The 20,857-nt window shown below is 34.7% G+C and overlaps 1 protein-coding gene and 1 long non-coding RNA gene across 4 annotated transcripts in view; one reads left to right on the top strand and one right to left on the bottom strand.

The window, feature by feature from the left end:
• Window positions 1-20,857, top strand: part of LOC128248748 (uncharacterized) — a 63,816-nt gene that overhangs the window by 21,706 nt on the left and 21,253 nt on the right. The window lies entirely within an intron of this gene.
• LOC106881506 (formin-like protein 3) overlaps window positions 1-20,857 on the bottom strand; it is a 91,844-nt gene that overhangs the window by 59,042 nt on the left and 11,945 nt on the right. The window contains exon 1 of one of the 3 annotated variants that reach the window (XM_052970744.2): window positions 18,545-19,127. The exons of 1 other annotated variant lie outside the window; for it this stretch is intronic. In XM_052970744.2, coding sequence (XP_052826704.1) covers window positions 18,545-18,764 — 220 coding nt within the window. In that variant the 5' untranslated portion in view covers window positions 18,765-19,127. Of the gene's footprint in view, window positions 1-12,200; window positions 12,646-18,544; window positions 19,128-20,857 lie in introns of those variants that run through there. One more of the 3 variants, XM_014931916.3, reaches the window with a different exon arrangement.

Below are 20,857 nucleotides of genomic sequence, written 5' to 3'. Positions count from 1 at the left end.
AGTGGTTGGCATTAGGTAAGGCATCCAGCCGTAGAAACCATGCCGAATCAGACTGAAATCTGGTGCAGCCCATCAGCCTACCAGCCCTGATCAAACTGTCCACTCTATGTCAGCATGGACAACAGATGTTAAATGATGATGATGATAATGATGTACATTAGTGTAAATTAGTGTGGATTATAAGAGGCACCAGACCATCATTACCCAGAAAGTCAATGTTGTAACTGTATTTTATTATCGACATGTTTTTATGCTAGAGTTTATCTTTATTATTCGTTTCTTCATTCTCGTTACAAGTAGCAATAGGATATTCCATTCTTTATAATGTTGTTTTTTGATCTAGCAATAGAAGTCATATCTCCTTCAAATCACACTCAACCATCAAGAAAAAAAATAAAAGGATACACTGGATAATGGAATCCTAGATACACTTGACCTTAAAATAAGATGGAATAGTTGTAGCTGGAACACTTTTAATCAAAGGTTGACTTTCAACTTAAACAACAATATTATTTATATTAGCATTAAACTTTTAACATTCAGATTATTCTGTCAAATGTAAAGCTTATTTATTCAAACTGTTTTGAACTAATCATGAACTATCTTATAATTTCCAGATTTCAATGATGTGATTGTATATTTTTCTGAATGACATTGTAAGGGAGGTGTGAGAGGTCAAATCTGGACAGTTCAGACATAAAACAGATAGAATATTTGGGCCGGATATGATGGTTTAAATGCTTAAGGGTTAAACTTTTATTTTATTGATATTTCATCTGGAAGAGTTACTTGAAATTAGGCTTAGAAATAAAAGAAAACTTAGAAAAAAACTGTTCAAATTGTAAAATAGGAGAGGAGGAATAGAGATGAAAATATTATATTAGTTTTTGGAAATTTTTACACTTAATGAGATTAACATAAATATTCTAGGAGCATTTTCAAACCAATTACTCATTTCTAATTTTCTTTGTATATATAAAAAAACTAATTCTCTCTCTTTCTCCTCCCCTCTTTCTTTCATGCACTCATACATTTTATCTTAATCCTTATAATTCTCTCTAGTAAAACTTATCTTCATGAATTACTCGAACTGGCAGATTTTAATCCTGAAAACATTAAAAAATATCTTTTTTATGTAAAATAAAACAAAATGGTGGAAAGATATTGCAAGAAAATTCATCAGAGGTTTTGCATTATGGAATACCCAGTTACAGCAAGATATTCTGGTAATGAAATATTTCCATAATGCAGAGGGAGTCTGCATAAGATACATAAGGGAAACAATGGTGAATGACCTTTGCTATGTAGAATCACTGATTGGATATTTATCAGTTGACCTTACTCCTGAAATCTGAAATGTCTTGTATTTGAAATCTGTCACTAAAGGGTTATGCAATGTCCTCTAAAGAGTGTGGTAAAGTCTCTGTCCCAGTGAACTGAGTCCATGAAAGTAGGTTAAAACAGTAAATGATTTACTGATTCCTGAAAGTAAATGAAAACAGATTTTTTTTATCTGTTCTTTGTTTCAGGTATTGGGCACTGCCTTGAAGGGTTTAGTAGAACAAATGAACCCCAGTACTTATTTTTAGAATTTTGGCACTTACTCCATTAGTCTCTTTTGCCAAACTACTAAGTTACAGAATGTAAAGAAACCAACACCAGATGGGGATACAAATATGAACACAGACATGCGCCCACATGTGTGTGTGTGCATGTGTGCGCATGTATGCATGTATGTACATTGTGTGTGTGTGTGTTTGTATAGTCATCTAAGAATCCATAAGTCAGAAAAAATATAAATTTGTACAATATAGTATATTAATCAAAATATACAATATTATAGATCCAGTTCAGATGATCTCTCCATTTCATGTCATCTCTGAAGAGCATGTGGTGTTAGTTAACTGCTCTGTTGTCTAATATCTGGTTATCTAATACCCAGTGTGAAACCAATTGGTAAGATTGTCTAAAATGGATCTATAATATTGTATACTTTGATTATATATATATATATATATATATATATATATATATATATATATATATATATATATATATATATATATATATATATATATATATATATATATATATATATATATATATATATATATATAGCACACCAGCATCGGTTGTCAGGATAGTCGCAGGTGTGGCTGTGTGGTAAGTAGCTTGCTTACCAACCACATGGTTCCGGGTTCAGTCCCACTGTGTGGCATCTTGGATAAGTGTCTTCTACTATAGCCTCGGGCTGACCAAAGCCTTGTGAGTGGATTTGGTAGATGGAAACTGAAAGAAGCCTGTTGTATATATGTATATATATATATGTGTGTATGTGTTTGTGTGTCTGTATTTGTCCCCCTAGCATTGCTTGACAACTGATGCTGGTGTGCTTATGTCCCCGTCACTTAGCGGTTCGGCAAAAGAGACCGATAGAATAAGTACTAGGGTATATATATATATATATATATATATATATATATATATAGATACATATGGATGTATGTATATATGCATATGTATGATGTATACACATCAGACTTCCATATAGTTTCCATCTACCAAATTCACTCACAAATCATTGGTCAGCCCAGAGGTGTATTAGAAGACATTTATCCAAGATGCTACAGAGTGGGACTGAACCTGAAACCAAATGATTGTAAAGTGAGCTTCTCAACCAGTCATAACTTCTATGCTTTACAACAGTGAAAACAAAAATCTCCTGGTGAGCAACTCAAAAGCTTACCGAATAATTAAAATAAATAATAAAATGAAAAGGTTGTTTTCTAGTTGCCAACATGTAATTTAGAGTATTCACCTAAGAAAATGTTAATCCACTAATGTACAGTCATAGCATCTAAAATTAGTGCTGCATATATGACAGCTGATGAGTTGATGAAGATTATCACAAGTGTGTGTGTGTGTGTGTGTGTGTGTGTGTGTGTGTGTGCGTGCATGCGCGCGCATGTGCGTGTGTGTGTGCGTGCATGTGTAAAACTATTGGAGCTGTGGATTAAATTGAAGGTTGAAGCCTGAACAATGAGAGAGTAAGAGAGATTGGTGACAGGAGTTGGTAGGGAAGCTGACAAACAAAATGATGTTCGTAATGACATTACTCAACAATAAGTGAAAATAAAGAGACAGAAGACTACGGAACTCATTAATCTAGAACAAATGGTAGACACAAAGGAGAATAAAAGAGAGAGGAAAAGGTGAGGGACTAAGGGCCAAAGAAGGAGGCAAATTAGTCATGAAAAAGATTACTATAATTGCTGCAAGGAAAGTGTGTAGATTAAATATTCTATTCATCCTCAAGGTGAGCAAATCTTTAAATAAAGGTTTGTTTTTGATGGAATTGTACAGTAAATGACAGACAGATTAACCCAAGTGTTGCTTGCATGATTTCAGTTTCAATTAATGACAGAGGAGAGGGAAAAGATTTTGTATATATTGATGCTTAGAATATTCAAGTTCACATAATACATAAGCATATAAATTTATACATACGCAGGAGTGGCTGTGTGGTAAGTAGCTTGCTTACCAACCACATGGTTCCGGGTTCATTCCCACTGCGTGGCACCTTGGGCAAATGTCTTCTACTATAGCCTCGGGCCGACCAAAGCCTTGTGAGTGGATTTGGTAGACGGAAACTGAAAGAATCCCGTTGTATATATGTATATCTATCTATCTATCTATCTATATATATATATTATATGTATCTGTGTGTATATGTTTGTGTGTCTGTGTTTGTCTTCCCAACATCGCTTGATAACCGTTGCTGGTATGTTTACGTCCCCGTAACTTAGTGGTTTGGCAAAAGAGACCAATAGAATAAGTTGTAGGCTTACAAAGAATAACTCCTGGGGTCGATTTGCTCGACTAAAGGTGGTGCTCCAGCATGGCCGCAGTCAAATGACTGAAACAACTAAAAGATAAAAGAGAAATACATACATACATACATACATACATACATACACACATATCACAAAACAAAAAGTTGGAAAATTTTTGTGGTGTTATTTATTCACCATTACACATGTTTCCTTTGCTAATAGAAATCACAAAGTTGTACATGTTGGAAAAACATGTCAGAAATTTCCTATTAGAAATTCTTCAAACAAAGAATCAAATAATATTATAGTATTATGATTCCTATTAACAAACGAAACATATGTAGTAGTGAATAAATAATACGCTACCAAAAATCTTCCAGCAACCTGTTTTGTTATATAATAGATACCTCAGCAAATAATATATCCAGAAATTTCAACTCCAATATGTACCAATCATATCAATAGAACAACGACACCAAATACATACTGGATTATAATACTGGAATAAGCAGATGTGCTTCAAAAGGACACAACTTAGATTTTACCCTACCTACATTATATATATCATCACCATCATCATCATCATCATCGTTTAACGTCCACTTTCCATGCTAGCATGGGTTGGACGATTTGACTGAGGACTGGTGAAACTGGATGGCAACACCAGCCTCCAATCTGATTTGGCAGAGTTTCTACAGCTGGATGCCCTTCCTAACGCCAACCACTCAGATATATATATATATATATATATATATATATCACAGACAAGAAAGTAAATGTCTGTAAAATACTAACACATTCAATGGTTCCAAATTTGTTTATAAAATGTTCTCATAAATGGACATGATGATGACGATGATGATGATGATGCTATATATATATATATATATATATATATATGAAAGAAGGTTTGAAAATGCAAAGGTCTTTTAGAGATGTTTATTAACTTGACCGGTTTCACTTTTTTAGAAAAAGATTATCAACTTTACAAATTTACTTTGTTATATATATATATATATATACATATACATATATATATATATATATATATATATATATATATATATATATATATAGCAGGTGAGGTTTAGCAATAGAAAGAGCAACCAACTGTAAAAAGTCCATGTCAACAAAATTCTGTCCACGGGGATATTCTACAGCTGGATGCTCTTCCTGTTCCAACCCTCACCTGTTTTTAAGTATGATAATATTTCACCATAGCCAAACATGCATTCATGACACTGACATTCATCTATAACAGTCATGTGATGTTAAGGCAAGGAGACAGTGGCATACATAAACACACATACACATCATACACACATTTTATATATATATATATATATATATATATATATAAAGGAGAATATACAAAAAAACAACAACAGACGAGGACAGGTGGTGTAAATAACAAAAGGATGTATTAGTATGACGCTCGGGAATACGGAAAGTCTTTGACGTTTCGAGCTACGCTCTTCAACAGAAAGAATACGGAGACAAGGAGAAAAACACGGAGAAAAAAAATTGAATAGTGTCCAGTCAACGGTCAATCAAACACACAAACACACACATACACACACACACACATACACACACACACACATGTACATGCATGTCCAAACACAAAAACACACATGTATATAGTCTTTTATTCTTTTACTTGTTTCACTCATTTGACTGTGGCCTTGTTGGAGCACAGCCTTAAAGAATTTTATAGTTGACTAAATCGACCCCAGGACTTATTTTTTGTAAGCTTACTACTTATTCTAGTGGTCTCTCATACCAAACTGCTCGGGTATGGGGACGTACACACCGACATTGGTTCTCAAGCGATGGTAGGGGGACAAACACAGACACAAAGACACACACACACACACACACACACACACACACACATATATGATGGGCTACTTTCAGTTTCCATCTACCAAATTCACTCACAAGGTCAACCTGCAGCTATAGTAGAAACATTTTCCCAAGGTGCCACGCAGTGGGACTGAACCCAGAACTATGTGGTTGGGAAGCAAGCTTTTTACTACACAGCCACACTTGCTTATACATAATATATGTGTGTGTGTGTGTGTGTGTGTGCGTGTAATCAAAATAAGTAACAGGATGTCAAGTAATAATGCAGTGTGACTATTTCAAGCAACTCCATTTTGATGTGACGTAATCATCACATCAATTTAAATACAGCGCTATCTTCAGCTGCAAGAAATATGAATTTTCAACAGACAAGATATATTAATATAATTTTTCTTAAATATCTTAACGGAGCAAGAGGATGTAAGAATTTCATGTTGTCACTACTGCAGCAAGAATAGCTAAGAGAAGAACAAAGTACAACTTTGAGAGTGGCATGGAACACAGTGGGATTCATAGGGTTGTAATTCATTTCCAATTTATCTATCTCCTTATCATCAACAAAAAATCTGTACTACACATATATAAATATATATATATAATATATACATATATATAAGTATATATATAATATATATACATATATATAAGTATATATATATGTATATATATATATATACATATATATAAGTGTATATATATGTATATATATATATATATATATATATATATATATATATATATATATATATATATATATATATATTTATATATGATGTTGACCACTAACGTGGACATTCAATGTGCTAGAAATAGATCACATCTTGTGTCTAATAAGACCTAAATTGTTCTCAACATGAAACATAGCGTGGTGATTTTAAATGTCTTGCCCGCTTACGTTTTGGTATCACGCTATATTTCATGTTGAGAACAATTTAGGTCTTATTAGACACAAGATGTGATCTATTTCTAGCACATTGAATGTCCACGTTAGTGGTCAACATCATATATAAAAATGTACTTTAATCCCCTGAGATTGCAGATACTGTTTCTGAACCTCTTTGATTCTTTAAATGTGCTAGCTTCCTGGTAATTAATCGATATTAATTAATATATGATTTTTTGCCATATTTTTTAATAATACATATATATATATATGTAGGTTTGGTGACACAAACAGGAAAAATAGAACTCAAAACACGAGTATATGTACATTCTTTTCTTAATATTTAGCAAAAGCAACAGAGTGGCTCAAGGACCAAGGACCATATAAAACTTCTTTGATAAGTGCTAATGCATGAAACTCTTGGCCCTTGAGTCACTCTGTTGCTTCTACTAAATATTAACTAAATGCATGTGTGTGTGTGACAAAATTCATATTCTATTATCTATTTCCAGTGCCTTAATAACCAAATGCAATTTTCAACAGGCATCTAGGTGTACAGTTTAATGAAGGTGCCTGCTCAAATGAACTGACTGCCCTAGCATCTGGGGGTGGGGGGAGTGAAGAAATTAAGTAAAAATAAATAGTGTCTCAAATTTAGATGCTAACTATGATGATGATAATTGCGTTATTTGAACCTGAATGTTTACTTCTGGTAATTGCTAACACGACTGTAAATAAAGCAAAGTAGGAAGGTATTCCAAACTTTTGTAAACATTATAACACATGCTCTCTTGCAGCAGGAGAGGAGAATCTTAAGTGTATGTGTGTGTTACTAAGAGAGAGAAGTGAGAAAGAGAGAGAGAGAGAGAGAGAGAGAGAGATACAGATAGTGATGGAGGTAATTTGTCTATGTGAATATATGCGGGAGAAACAAAGACAAATTATAGAGTGAGAAAGAAAACAAAGTCATTGCATCACATTTTACATGTTCATGTATTGCTCTCTGGCAAACAAATGCATACACATGTTGATAATTACACACAAATATACACATATAGGTGCAGGCATGGCTGTGTGGTAAGAAGTTTGCTTCTCAACCACATGGTTCTGAGTTCAATCCCACTTTGTGGCAGCTTGGGCAAGTGTCTTCTACTATAGTCTTGGGCCTATCAAAGCTTTGTGAATGGATTTGGTAGACAGAAATTGAAAGAAGCTGATCAAATGTATATGTATATATCTATGTGTATGTGTATGTGTTTGTGTTTACATCTGTCTTTGTGTTTGAGAAGATGCATGGCTTACTGGCCAGGGCATTTGGCTCACAATTGTAAGGTCAATTTCTGGTGGCACATTGCATCCTTGAGTAAGACACTTTATTTCTTGCTGCTCCACTCCACTCAGCTGGAAAAAATAAATAGTACTGTATTTCAAAGGGCCAGCCTCGTCACATTCTGTGTCCTGTTGTGTCAACTATATAAACTGCAGTGCCAGTACAGGAAAGAAAGAGCAGTGTCACAGGACATAAGAGGTTGCAAAATTGTTACCCTGTACAGCATTTAAAATTTTGTTGACTTCACAACACTAAATTCTTCTATTCTCTAAAGATGATATAATCTCTATGATGTAAGTTTTAAGTTTTAGCAATGTTGAAGATAAGGAGTTTTAAGAAGAGTTAACAGGAGATAGACTAAGCATGCATAAAGATTGTAATTATTTGATAGAGAGTGATAGAAAATGGTAAGGTATGTTTTCTGGGGATAGATAATATTTTAGCGATCCCTCATATTACATCAGTAAAACCAAATTACAAATAACAGAGAACATTATAAACAGGGATCTCATTGAATTTTCTAATGAAACAAACAACAATCCTTCAATCATTACTGAATGCAGAAAGCTGTTTCGTTGATTGCTCAAACTAATAAATAAAAGCCAACCCAACAATCTCAAAAATATATATTAGAGAAATTTTTGGCACTCCTCTTTCTTAAAAGAATATTTGGCACCCATTATAATTCTCCTTTCTTCACTGAGTTTAACAAGTTTAAACCATCTTAATTTCATTTAACATGACAATTGTCCAACCCAAAACCTTTATAATCCTCAGAGTATACCCATATGAGAATCACTGTTAAACAACTCAGTTATGTACATATACATATATATTTATATAAACATATATATATGTATTTGTGTGTGTGTATATATATATATATATATATATATATATATATACACACACATACACATATATATGTATATATATATATATATATATATATATATATATATGCACACACACAAATATATATGTGTGTATATATATATATATGTATATATATATGCATATGCATATATATATATATATGTATATATATATATAGGCATGTGTATACTCTTTACGTGTTTCAGTCATTTGACTGTGGCCATGCTGGAGCACCGCATTTAGCAAATCGACCCCAGGACTTATTCTTTGTAAGCCTAGTACTTATTCTATCGGTCTCTTTTTGCCGAACTGCTAAGTTACGGGGATGTAAACACACCAGCATCAGTTGTCAAGCGATGTTAGTGGACAAACACAGACACACAAACACACACACACACATACATATATATATATATAACTGAGTTGTTTAACAGTGATTTTTGTATGGGTATACTCTGAAGATTATAAAGGTTTTGGGTTGGACAATTGTCATGTTAAATGAAATTAAGATGGTTTAAACTTGTTAAACTCAGTGAAGAAAGGAGAATTATAATGGGTGCCAAATCTTTTTTTAAGAAAGAGGTGTGCCAAAAATTTCTCTAATATATATATTTTGAGCTTTCTGGTGGTTTTGGAGCCTTGCTCCGATTTTAGTAAGTGGTATTATATACCCTACTGAATCTAAATTTAACTAATATTGTACCTGTAATGGTGTGAACTTGCTAGCCACCTTATCATTACCTTATTATTAAGTCGTCAAGAAAATTCTTGCGGAATTTTAAATTGATGTAATGATTACATTGTTCAATTAAATGGAGTTGCATGAAACGATCGTACTGCATTACCTCTGGATATCCTTGTTGCTTATTTTGATTATATATATATGCATACACACACACACACACATACACACAATGTTTTCCGTAATTTTTTTTTTTTTTTACTAGTGATGGGTTCCCTAGTATATACCATGGCTGACACCTAACCAGTGCTGACATGTAATTGTATATAAAATATACCAAACAAGTAACAGTAACAATTATGATCCAACACAGTAGATCCATCAGTTTCTTTCTGAGAGTTTTATGTAAGATTTCGTGTTTGCGTTGCCTACAGTCACTACTTATTGAATCAAATAATACTATCATAGTTAAATGTTATATTTCAACAATAACATGTTTTATAGTTCAAAGATGTTCAGACGTCGAGGTGGCAGAGGGATCGATGTAATTGACGAACCCTCTCTCCGCAAATTTCAGGCCTTGTACCAATAGTAGAAAGGATTATTCAACGACGTTATTAAATATACATATTTGAAGATTTTCGTTTGTTTCTTCGGAAAATGTGATATCGCTCGTGTTAGTATTGTATTGTTATTCTGGTTTAAGTTAAAGATTATGGTCATCATGACATTACTCAAACTTAAAGATCTTTTATTTATTTATTTATTTATTTATTCATTAAAAAAAATTAAACTAAAATAATAAAGGCAGCGAGCAGAGTCGTTAGCAGCATTTCGTCCGTCCTCACGTTCTGAGTTCAAATTCTGCTGAGGTTGACTTTGCCTTTCATCCTTTCGGGGTCGATAAATTAAGCTCTAGTGAAATTCTGGGGTCATTGTAATCGACTAGTCCCCCTCCTCCCAAAACTTCAAGGATAAAATAACTATCAGTTGAGCACTGGGGTTGATGTAATCGACTCGGCCCCTCCCCCGAAATTGTTGGCTTTGTACCAAAATTTGAAATCAATATTAAACAAGAATAAGGTGGCAAGATGGTAGAATCGTTAGCACGCCAGACAACATGCTTAGTGGAATTTCGTCGGTCTTTACGTTCTGAGTTCAAATGCTGCCGAGGTTGACATTGCCTTTCATTTATTTTGGCATCAATAAAGTAAAGTACCACATGAGTACTGGAGTCGATATAATCGACTATTCCACCGCCAAAATTTGAGACCAACATTCTTTTCTACTTTAGGTGCAAGGCCCGAAATATTTTGGTGGAGGGGGGGGGGGGGCAATCAATTAGATCAATCCAGTACGCAACCGGTTCTTAATTTATCGACCCCGAAAGGCAAAGTCGATCTCAACGGAATTTGAACTCAGAACATAAAGACAGACGAAATTCCGCTAAGCATTTCGCCCGGCGTGCTAACGTTTCTGTCCATCTTAAATTTGAAAGCAATATTAAACAAGAATTAAATTGGTATTGCTTGTTGAGCTAGATATCTAGGTTTCCAGTGACTTAGTATGAAGTATAGCTTCAAATACTGCTTCAGAATCTATGTTATTTTACCAAGGAAGTTCTGAGTCTTTCTACATGTAAGAGAGTATGAAATTTAGAGTATTCCATATTTTATGGTCTGAAATAGAAATTTTTCATAATAAAAAAATAAACAGTCCGATTCATTTTGGTTTCTCGCATGCTCTAAACAAGTAAATCATATACATATACAATGGAATTTCGACACAACTACAGTTTTCCAACCGTAACAACCCCGTCCTTTAAATTCTACACCCAACCATAAGCTCTAAACCAGATATGAACAACCTTTCTCGGGAATCGGGTGGCATGAGGAATGGTTCATTCAATAGATGAGCCACACTATTAAAAACATTCAAGGAAAGTTTTCGTTAGGCGTGTCAATCAAAAAGTCCCGTGGGCTGCAGTTTGCCTATAACTGCTCTAAACCAGTCATGGGCAACCTACGGCCCACGGGATTTTCTGAATGGCACACCTAACGAAATATTTTCATTTATTTATTTATTTTAGTAGTGCAGTCTGCTTGATCGTGAGCCATGTCCCATGCGGCCTGCATCTCGAAAAAGATTGTCCAGTGTGAACTATACCAAACCCACAAGTTTGAGACCTTGTGTCCAATTAAGAAAGCATTAACTGTTTCTGACAAAATAAAAACTCATTCGAGGATAACCTAATGACTTAGTTCTATCTTTACAATTAACTTATTGCTAAATCTTTCAAAGGGCGATGAAAATATGTGGAACCTTTGAATATTTCATTTTAAGTGGCCGGACATAAATTCTTTCTGACCTTGTCCCCACCACACCTGAATATGTATGTATGTATAATGTGTATGAATATAAGTTCGTATGTACTTATGTGTTTTGTATGTAGATGCATGTAAGCATGTATATATGTATGCATGTACATACGTGTATGTATGTATGTATATATATGTATGCATGTACGTATGTGTATGTATGTATGTATGTGCGTATGTAAAGTACTTCTCAATTTTTTTTTATTTTTGCCTTATGAAATACCTCATAGCAAAACAAAAATTACGGGAGGAAGGCTTTCCATTACGACTCACATTTCATGGAATATTCTATTAAAAAGAACGATTTTAGAACTGAAAATATAGTTAGAATATAAGAAAAATTATTGCTTACCTTGCTTTTTAATCATACTTGCATATAACAAAATCATGAACAACACGTTTTATAAAATGCTGAAGCATTAGTATGAATTTTCTAAAGAGGCAAAAAAAATATTTTTAAAAATCTGCGACACACCTACATACATATCCTTTGTGGTGCAGCAATAATGCAATAATACCATATAATGTAGCAATGCACCACGGCAGACCAATTGAGGACCCCTGTTATATACGAATAATTGTTTTTGTGTTTTGTATGTGACGCCTATTATCATAAATATACCCCATGAACATCGTGTTGAACCATATAAGAGGGCATATCCAAAATGCAAAATAAGAAAGCTTGATGTAAGAAATAAAAAAAAAGACTGCGTTGAATATAAATTAATCTTCTTTCATTAGTGCCTGTAGCTATTCATTGCAATTACCTACAAAGTTGGAAAGGGGCTAGCAACATTACAATCAAAAAGGAAAAAAACATTATATTCATAACACTATACGATTTAGATTGAACAAATCATGGTTAATTACTACTTTAACAACCGGCCAGAAAAAAAAAAAAAACAGGTGTAATAGGTATAAAAAATGTGCATTAGACCAATATGAAAACAAAAATTTGTGCTACCGAACAGGGGTGGATAGGAAGAGGACTTTCGGAAAGTTCACACGATCCGATTTTTTCCCTTATAACTTTTAGGAAAATGGATATCTTTTAATGAAATTATATATAAATAATTTTCAAACGGCATAGATTACGATTATAAAGAAATTTGCGGGGAAATTTTTTTCCCGAGGGTGTGGGGAGAGGACTTTCGAAGAGAAACAAATTCATAAATTATTTAGTTGCTTGATTATTACGGAGATGTACTTGCATAGCAAGTGACCTGATCTGAGATCGTGTGCTGGAACGAAAACAATTGCAGCGTGGAAGGTGTTTATAAGCCATTTATAATAACACAAAATCCGTTAGATTCACTTCAACATTTAAATTTAATTTGTCAAAATATTTTCGTCGCTTTGAGACCGTGCGTGGTCTCAAAGCAACGAAAATATTTTGACAAATTAAATTTAAATGTTGAAGTGAATCTAACGGATTTTGTGTTATTTTAAATGGCTTATAAACACCTTCCATGCTGCAAGTGTTTTAGTTGCTTGAGTATAATGGAAAAGAGGTTGAAAAAACTTTTTGATTCATTAATTTTTCGCTTGAGTAATAGAAAAAGGTTTTAAAAAAGATCCCATGTATCATGGTGAGAGAAACAAATTCATAAATACAGTGTTGAATATGGTTTCACAATGGAAAAAAAATGTTACGGGCGAGTTAGCTGTTGTTTTTAGCACATCTCACGACCATCTGATACCTTCCTTGTTTGTTTAATATTTTCTCCCCGTAAACACATTTGAGTAATGGAAAAAGATCATGATACATGGGATCTTTTTTTTAAACCTTTTTTTCTATAACTCAAACGAAAAATAAATGAATCTAAAATTTTTTTTTTTTGCAAACTTTTTTCCATTACATTCAAGAAAAAAAATAATTTATGAATTTCTCATCAAAATTCCTGTCCTCACCTCTTCGGAAAAAAAATTTTCCCCACAAATTTCCTTACAATTGTAATCTATGCCGTTTGAAAGGTATTTATATAAAATTTCATTAAAAGATATCCAATTTCCTAAAAGTTATGAGGAGAAAAATCGGATCTTGTGAATTTTCCGAAAGTCCTCTCTCCACCCACCCCATCCGATTCGTCGGCGCAAATGTTTTTCATATTCGTTTAATATACATTTTTTTACACCTAATACACTAGTTTTTTTTTTGTTTGTTGGTTTTGGTAATAGTAATTAACCAAAATTATTTTTGTTTTTACATTTGAAATTGCTTGCATTCGTAATTTTTTCCAGTAATTAACTAAAAATCTGCTAAAAAACACAATTTACAAGAGTAAAGTTTACAACAGTAAAAAGTGTGTCTAGAAACGAAAAAAAGGAGATAAATAAAATAAAGTAATAAGCTTACAGACTCCTTCAGTTACACACCACATCAGGGAATACTAGTGTTCCACGACGAAGAAATGGTTAAGGCCCCCCCCCCCAAACACACACAGCAATCCTGCAGGTGATTGCGAGGCTGATGCGATGAAAGAGTCAAGCACCTTCCCTGTCCCCCATAAGATACCGACGACAGCAAAAACTTTATCAGTGGTCCAGCTCCTATTAACGTCCCTCTGCTGTTATTCACGAGTTGAAAATTTCAATTTGCCGATAAAAATGAATTACATCTTAAATATCCACTTATAATTCTTCAGAGATTCATTAAACTTTCGAAAGTTGTTTAATGTTTTCTTGACTACAAAAAATAAGAAATTGGTGTTAATAACTGCGCTTTAAATGCAAACCGATTGTTTTAGATACCGTTAATAGTTACGATTTAGACCTCACAGCTGTAGGGGCCGATGGTAACATGCTTCCCGTATAAATCTTTGCCTAACCATTAACACATACAATTGTTATAACGAGCCAAAGACGGTGGCCTTTATGTGGTCGCTCGACCTATTAGAAATAACAGTTAGATCTCCCTCAAATTATTCTTTCTGATCTAAAAAAATAAAATATGAAATGACAGAAATGAAGCCCTACATGCCTCTAAAAACAGAATCGTCGGTTGGAGCGCCTTTGGTTAAATGTCTTTCATTTTTTTATATTACAACTCCCATCCAATATATAAGATGATTTATTAGAATATTAGTAACCCCAGGCAAAACAAAATTTAAAAAAACATTGCTTTTAATTTGTTTTTATTGACTCATGGAAGAATAGAAAACAATTCAAAACGTGAAGGATAAACATCAAATATTGCAGACATTTAAGTCAGAGACCCTACCGATTCAGGCAATCTACTGACTCGGGGGATAAACAACAACAGTTGCTATAACGAACAGAAGTATGAGACCTCTAGGTAGTCGTTCAGCCTGCCAGATTTAACAACACCCTACCGTTTTAAACAAGGCAGGATACATTGGATAAAATAGCCCAAGGTATTCTGTCTGAAAATTAGACCTGATGGTCATGAGTCGATTAATCCTAAATATAAAGTGTGGGGACGTTGTCTATAGCAGTGCTACTCAAGGTGACAGTCTGCGGATCGGTGCCGGTCCGCGAGCCATCAGCTACAAGTACGCGGCGAGTTTCCAGAAAAGAAACATTATAAAATGCTTATGTAATATTGTATTATTTGTTTACAAAATAAATATAAGATAAAAAAAAATGTCAACTTTTATTATATTAATTATATACACTGTTTCCAGTATAAATTAATATCATTAAGAACTATTACGGGTCCCTGACACATTGTAAAAATAAACTACCGGTACGTCACATCATATAGTTTGAGAAGCACTGGTATATAGCATTCAAGTATTAGGGAAACAGTTGCAGAAAAATTAGTTATGTTTTGTCTAAATGAATAAATGATCCACTGTTTAGGAGCGCAGTACTTGCTCAACCCCGAGTGTTGGCAACCTACGCTACGTTACTGCATCTCTGTCTTAAAGTGCAATGAGTGTGCTCATTCTTACTTTAAAACAATATTAATAGTTGCTTATGTGGTTATGTTGTAAGAAATTTGCTTCTAAACGACCTGGTTCCAGGTTCAGTCCTACAGTGTGGCACTTTGGACAGGTGTCTTGTTCTATAGCTTCGGGCCGACTAAAGCATCCTGAGTGTGTGTGTGTGTGTGTGTGTGTGTGTGTGTGTGTGTGTGTGTGTGCCTGCGCGTGTGCATAAGAGTAAGGGTAAAGACTCCCTTCGGTCATAAATGACCATAGGATTGGCGGCGAGCTGGCAGAAACGTTAGCACACCGGGTGAAATGCTTAGCGGTATTTCGTCTGTCTTTGTTCTGAGTTCAAATTCCACCGAGGTCAACTTTGCCTTTCATCCTTTCGGGGTCGATAAATTTAGTACCAGTTGTGAACTAGAGTCGATCTAATCGACTGCTCCCCTCCCCAAAAATGTCGGGCCTTGTGCCTAGAGTAGGAGAAAGAAAAATGACCATGGGATTGCACCTAGAAAGTTACCTTCCGAGACTCAAATCCGGGCAAAAGTTGTTTATGGCAGACCAGCAGTCGTCCAAGCATACCATCCTCTCCACCCCGCCCCACTGATGTTATCCAAAGGGAAAGGCAAACTCATTTGTGAACCGAGTGAACTGTAAGCAACGTGAAATAATGGCAAAAAGATCCAAATAATGTCTTACCCAAGAACACAACACACAGCCTGGTTCGGAAATCGAACTCACTATCTCATGATTGTGAGCCCGACGCCTTAACCACTGAGCCATATGCTTTCACACACACACTCCCTCACACACACACACACTCCCTCACACACACACTCCCTCACACACACACACTCCCTCTCTCTCACACACACACACACACACAAACACACACATACGCAAGCACATATATAGTCATGAGGATATATAAACCTCTTACAAGGATAGTTTTATCCAAGATACACTGGTTTAATCTATATATATAAAAATGAGAATGTGCGTCTGTCTGTCGGTCTGTCTGTCTGTCTGTCTGTCTGTCTGTGTGAATCCCTAAAACTCGAGAACTACGCAACCAATTTCATTCAAATTTTACACATGCCTTACTTAGGGTTCCAGTTGTGTTTTAGTCAAAAAAATTATTAACTTCTTGCAGAATTCGAGCACACGGCAACATAATATCTCCTCCACTATTTAAGTATTACGTGTCAAAAGTGAAACAAAAACACTCATGTCAAATACTTTCACTTTAAAAATGAAACTATTCCACTAACTGAAACAATCACATTTCGATACTGTAGTGACATACTTTCACAGAGAGAGAAAGAGAGAAAGAGAGAGACAGAAAGAGAGAGAGAGAATGAGAGAGAGAGAGAGAGAGAGAGACAGAAAGAGAGAGAGAGAGACAGAAAGAGAGAGAGAGAGAGAGAGAAAGAGAGAGAGAGAGACAGAAAGAGAGAGAGAGAGACAGAAAGAGAGAGAGAGAGAGAGAGAGAGATGTATACGTACACCATTTCAGTACTGTAATAACAGATACTTTCACAGAGAGAGACAGAGAAAGAGAGAAAGAGAGAAAGAGAAAGAGAAAGAGAGAGAGAGAAAGAGAGAGAGAGAGAAAGAGAGAGAGAGAAAGAGAGAGAGACAGAGAAAGAGAGAGAGAGAGAGATGTATATGTATATATATATATAGAGATCTATACATACATGTATATGTATACATATGTGTAGATGTATATATATGTATATATATATATATATAGATGTACATGTAATATGTACACATATATACATATATACATGCATACAGATATCTATACATATATACACCCATCACACACACATACACATGCACACAAACACACACATTAGTCATTTGTTTTCTTATCCAAAACTACGTCAAAAGTACTGAATGGATCTTTATGAAATTTGGAAATTATATTCTTTGCATAACGGCCATAACTCCCATGAAAATTCATATATTTTTGATGTTGATGAAATTTTAACCCGAACATAACAGATGAGCATTATTTAGAAAATGATGTCACACGTTATCGAGGCTACCATTCTTTCTGGATGTGCAAAAGGGGATGACGTCTTTATTCCAAGAATTCCTCTTACTCCATCAGGAGCAGACATTCCTTTTACATTCAGAAGACTACAATTCCCCCTTCGTGTGACTTTTGCCATGTCCATACACAAATATCAGGGTCAAACACTGTCTGTAGCTGGTCTTCTCTTGGAAGAGCCCTGCTTCTCACATGGACAACTGTATGTTGGCTGCTCAAGAGTGGGCAGCAACAAAAAACCTATTTGTATATGCTCCACAAGGGAAAACAAGGAACATAGTTTACAATGAGGTGTTATAATCACAACAGCAAGAAAGTATGTACATGATCACCTTCTTTTACGAAACTTCATTGACTTTCATATATTTATATTGATATACATATATATACGTGTGTTTGGGTGCGTGTGTGTATATACATCTCTATATATAAAGATGATGCGTAGTCTAGACGGCGTTTTTAGATTTCATTATTCTCTTTAACCCGGGCAACGCCGGGTATTTCTGCTAGTATATTATATTTTGAAGATATAATTCTTTAATAAATATCCTATACAAATATCGAATATTATTAGGTAAGAAAGTGGAGAGATATAATGGATATAATGGATTCCACGTTTTGCGTGGTGCTCACGGCAAGAATGTTTTTGACCAAAGGCCCGCTCAATCGGGGTTGATCTGGGGTTAAATAACAACAACAATAAATGCAAATAATGAAATTTTTAGTAAAACATGCACATACCAGACATGAATCCATCAAGAGTTAAAATAGTGTCATCACGGTTTCGGCCAAAAGCATCATATGCGGTGGATCCTCCAGTCCAAACAGATGCTGACATCGCGACAAGAGCTGTTTGCGTGCTGTGTCGGGTTTTTCTTTGACTGCCATTCGTAACGAAACCTCTTTGAAATTTCTGATCGCCCAATGGCACTTCAAAAGATTCCGACTGATTCCGTACCATTCTAGATATTTCTTTCCCTCACCAAGATAAATTCGAATGAAAGTTTTGTTTATTTTACAAAGAGGAATGATCTAATCTTTGTTGTTGTTTTTTCTTATCGATCAGAATTTTGATATTGTTGAATTTCCAAAGATATTACAACAATATAAAAAATGCGTGTAAGAACAACTAGAGTATGGTTGAATTATGGTATTAGATAATATCATTTACTTGCGTAAATAACATATATATAACAAATATATGACTGACTATCATAAGTATATCATAAATAATTGGCATAAATTAAGTGAGAGAGAGAAATTGAGATAGAGATGGAAGGGAATCGCAACATGTGTTCATCCGGCGCTTGGTTGTCGGCCAAGTGAAAGAAGTGTGGTCGTCCCCTTGTCAGTAGAAATAAGCCCACGCTAAACAGGTTTTCGGCTGAGTTTATTAGAGAAAATTAGTGGACAAAATAGATAAATAAACTTAATGAGCGTGTGAACTTGAAAGCTTATAAATTAGTCACACGTACTCATATAGGATGCACATAAATATATTGTGCTTATGATATAATACATATTTATATTTATACACTGTCCTTTCAAAAACATAATTCGGAAATCTTTAGTCTTTCTATGCATTCATACTTTCACACATCCACTTTGGGGTGGGGGGGTGCGCACGCGTAATACAAACATGCATGTATGAATGCATGTGTATTTCTGAGAATATCTATGATACATTCAATGTACGCGTACGTAAATGTGTGTATACTCTTTTACTCTTTTACTTAGTTTCAGGCATTCGACTCTGGCCATGCTGGAGCACCGCCTTTTGGTTGAGCTAATCGACCCCAGGACTTATTCTTTGTAAGCCTAGTACTTATTCTATCGGTCTGTTTTGCCGAACCGCTAAGTTACGGGGACGTAAACACACCACCATCGGTTGTCAAGCGATGTTGGGGGACAAACACAGACACACAAACACACATACACATATATACATATATACGACAGGCTTCTTTCAGTTTCCGTCTACCAAATCCACTCACAAGGCTTTGGTCGGCCCGAGGCTATAGTAGAAGGCACTTGCCCAAGATGCCACGCAGTGGGAATGAACTCGGAACCATGCGGTTGGTAGGCAAGCTACTTACCACACAGCCATCCCTCCGCCTATGCATATATAATATACAAATATATATACACATATGTGTGTGTGTGTGTGTGTGCGTAGGCGTGTGTGTATGTGCTTGCAGGTGTGTATGTATGTGTGTATATATTTAGATACACCTGAATAAGCACATAAATGTGTAACAAGGTAGAAAAAAAATAGTACTCGACTACCAGAGGTAGAGTATTATGCTTTATTAATAAAGCTGCAAAAACATCACAAAAACTGTTACTCTGAGTTACACGTCCGACGAACGGGAATGTGAAACTCTGAGTAACAGTTTTGGGATGATTTTGGGATCTTTTCTTGTTTTTGCAGCTTTATTGATAAAGTATATATTTAGATAGATAGATAGATAGATAGATAGATAGATAGATAGATATTGGTGTGTGTATATATATATATATATATATATATATAATATATATATATATATATAATATACATATATGTGTATACATAGATACACACACATACATGCATACATACATACATACATACATACATACATACATACATACATACATACATACATACATACATACATGGTTTCTCATCTTAACTGATTGGAAGTATTAACTTTCACACATTTTGTCTTAGTGTAAAAGATGGACTACAGAAAATATTCTGTTCAATACCATATATTTGCTAGTTGGTTGCTTGACCTTAACCAGTTGAGCATGTTCCTTTGTGGCTGATGATATGTGCATCTCAAATCAAGAGCAGGAGTAATGGGGGAGCATCACAGCCATGTTTTGAGAGGATTTTTTTTGTGGTTTGAAAAATTAATCTCTGGAACCATAGGTGTTTCATTCATTATCTTTCATCAGCCTTTATTCAGGGACCTTTTGACTGGGATAGGCTATTCGACCTGAAGAAAATTCTAACTGGGCCCCATCTGCAAGGTGATGTGATGTTTATCTTGATATAAGGTCACAGCA

Source organism: Octopus bimaculoides, chromosome 1 (assembly GCF_046866305.1).
Source record: "Octopus bimaculoides isolate indiv1 chromosome 1, ASM4686630v1, whole genome shotgun sequence".
NCBI lineage: Eukaryota > Metazoa > Mollusca > Cephalopoda > Octopoda > Octopodidae > Octopus > Octopus bimaculoides.
The sequence above is the reverse complement of the archived record's forward strand: the minus strand, read 5'-3'. Positions and strand labels throughout refer to the sequence as shown.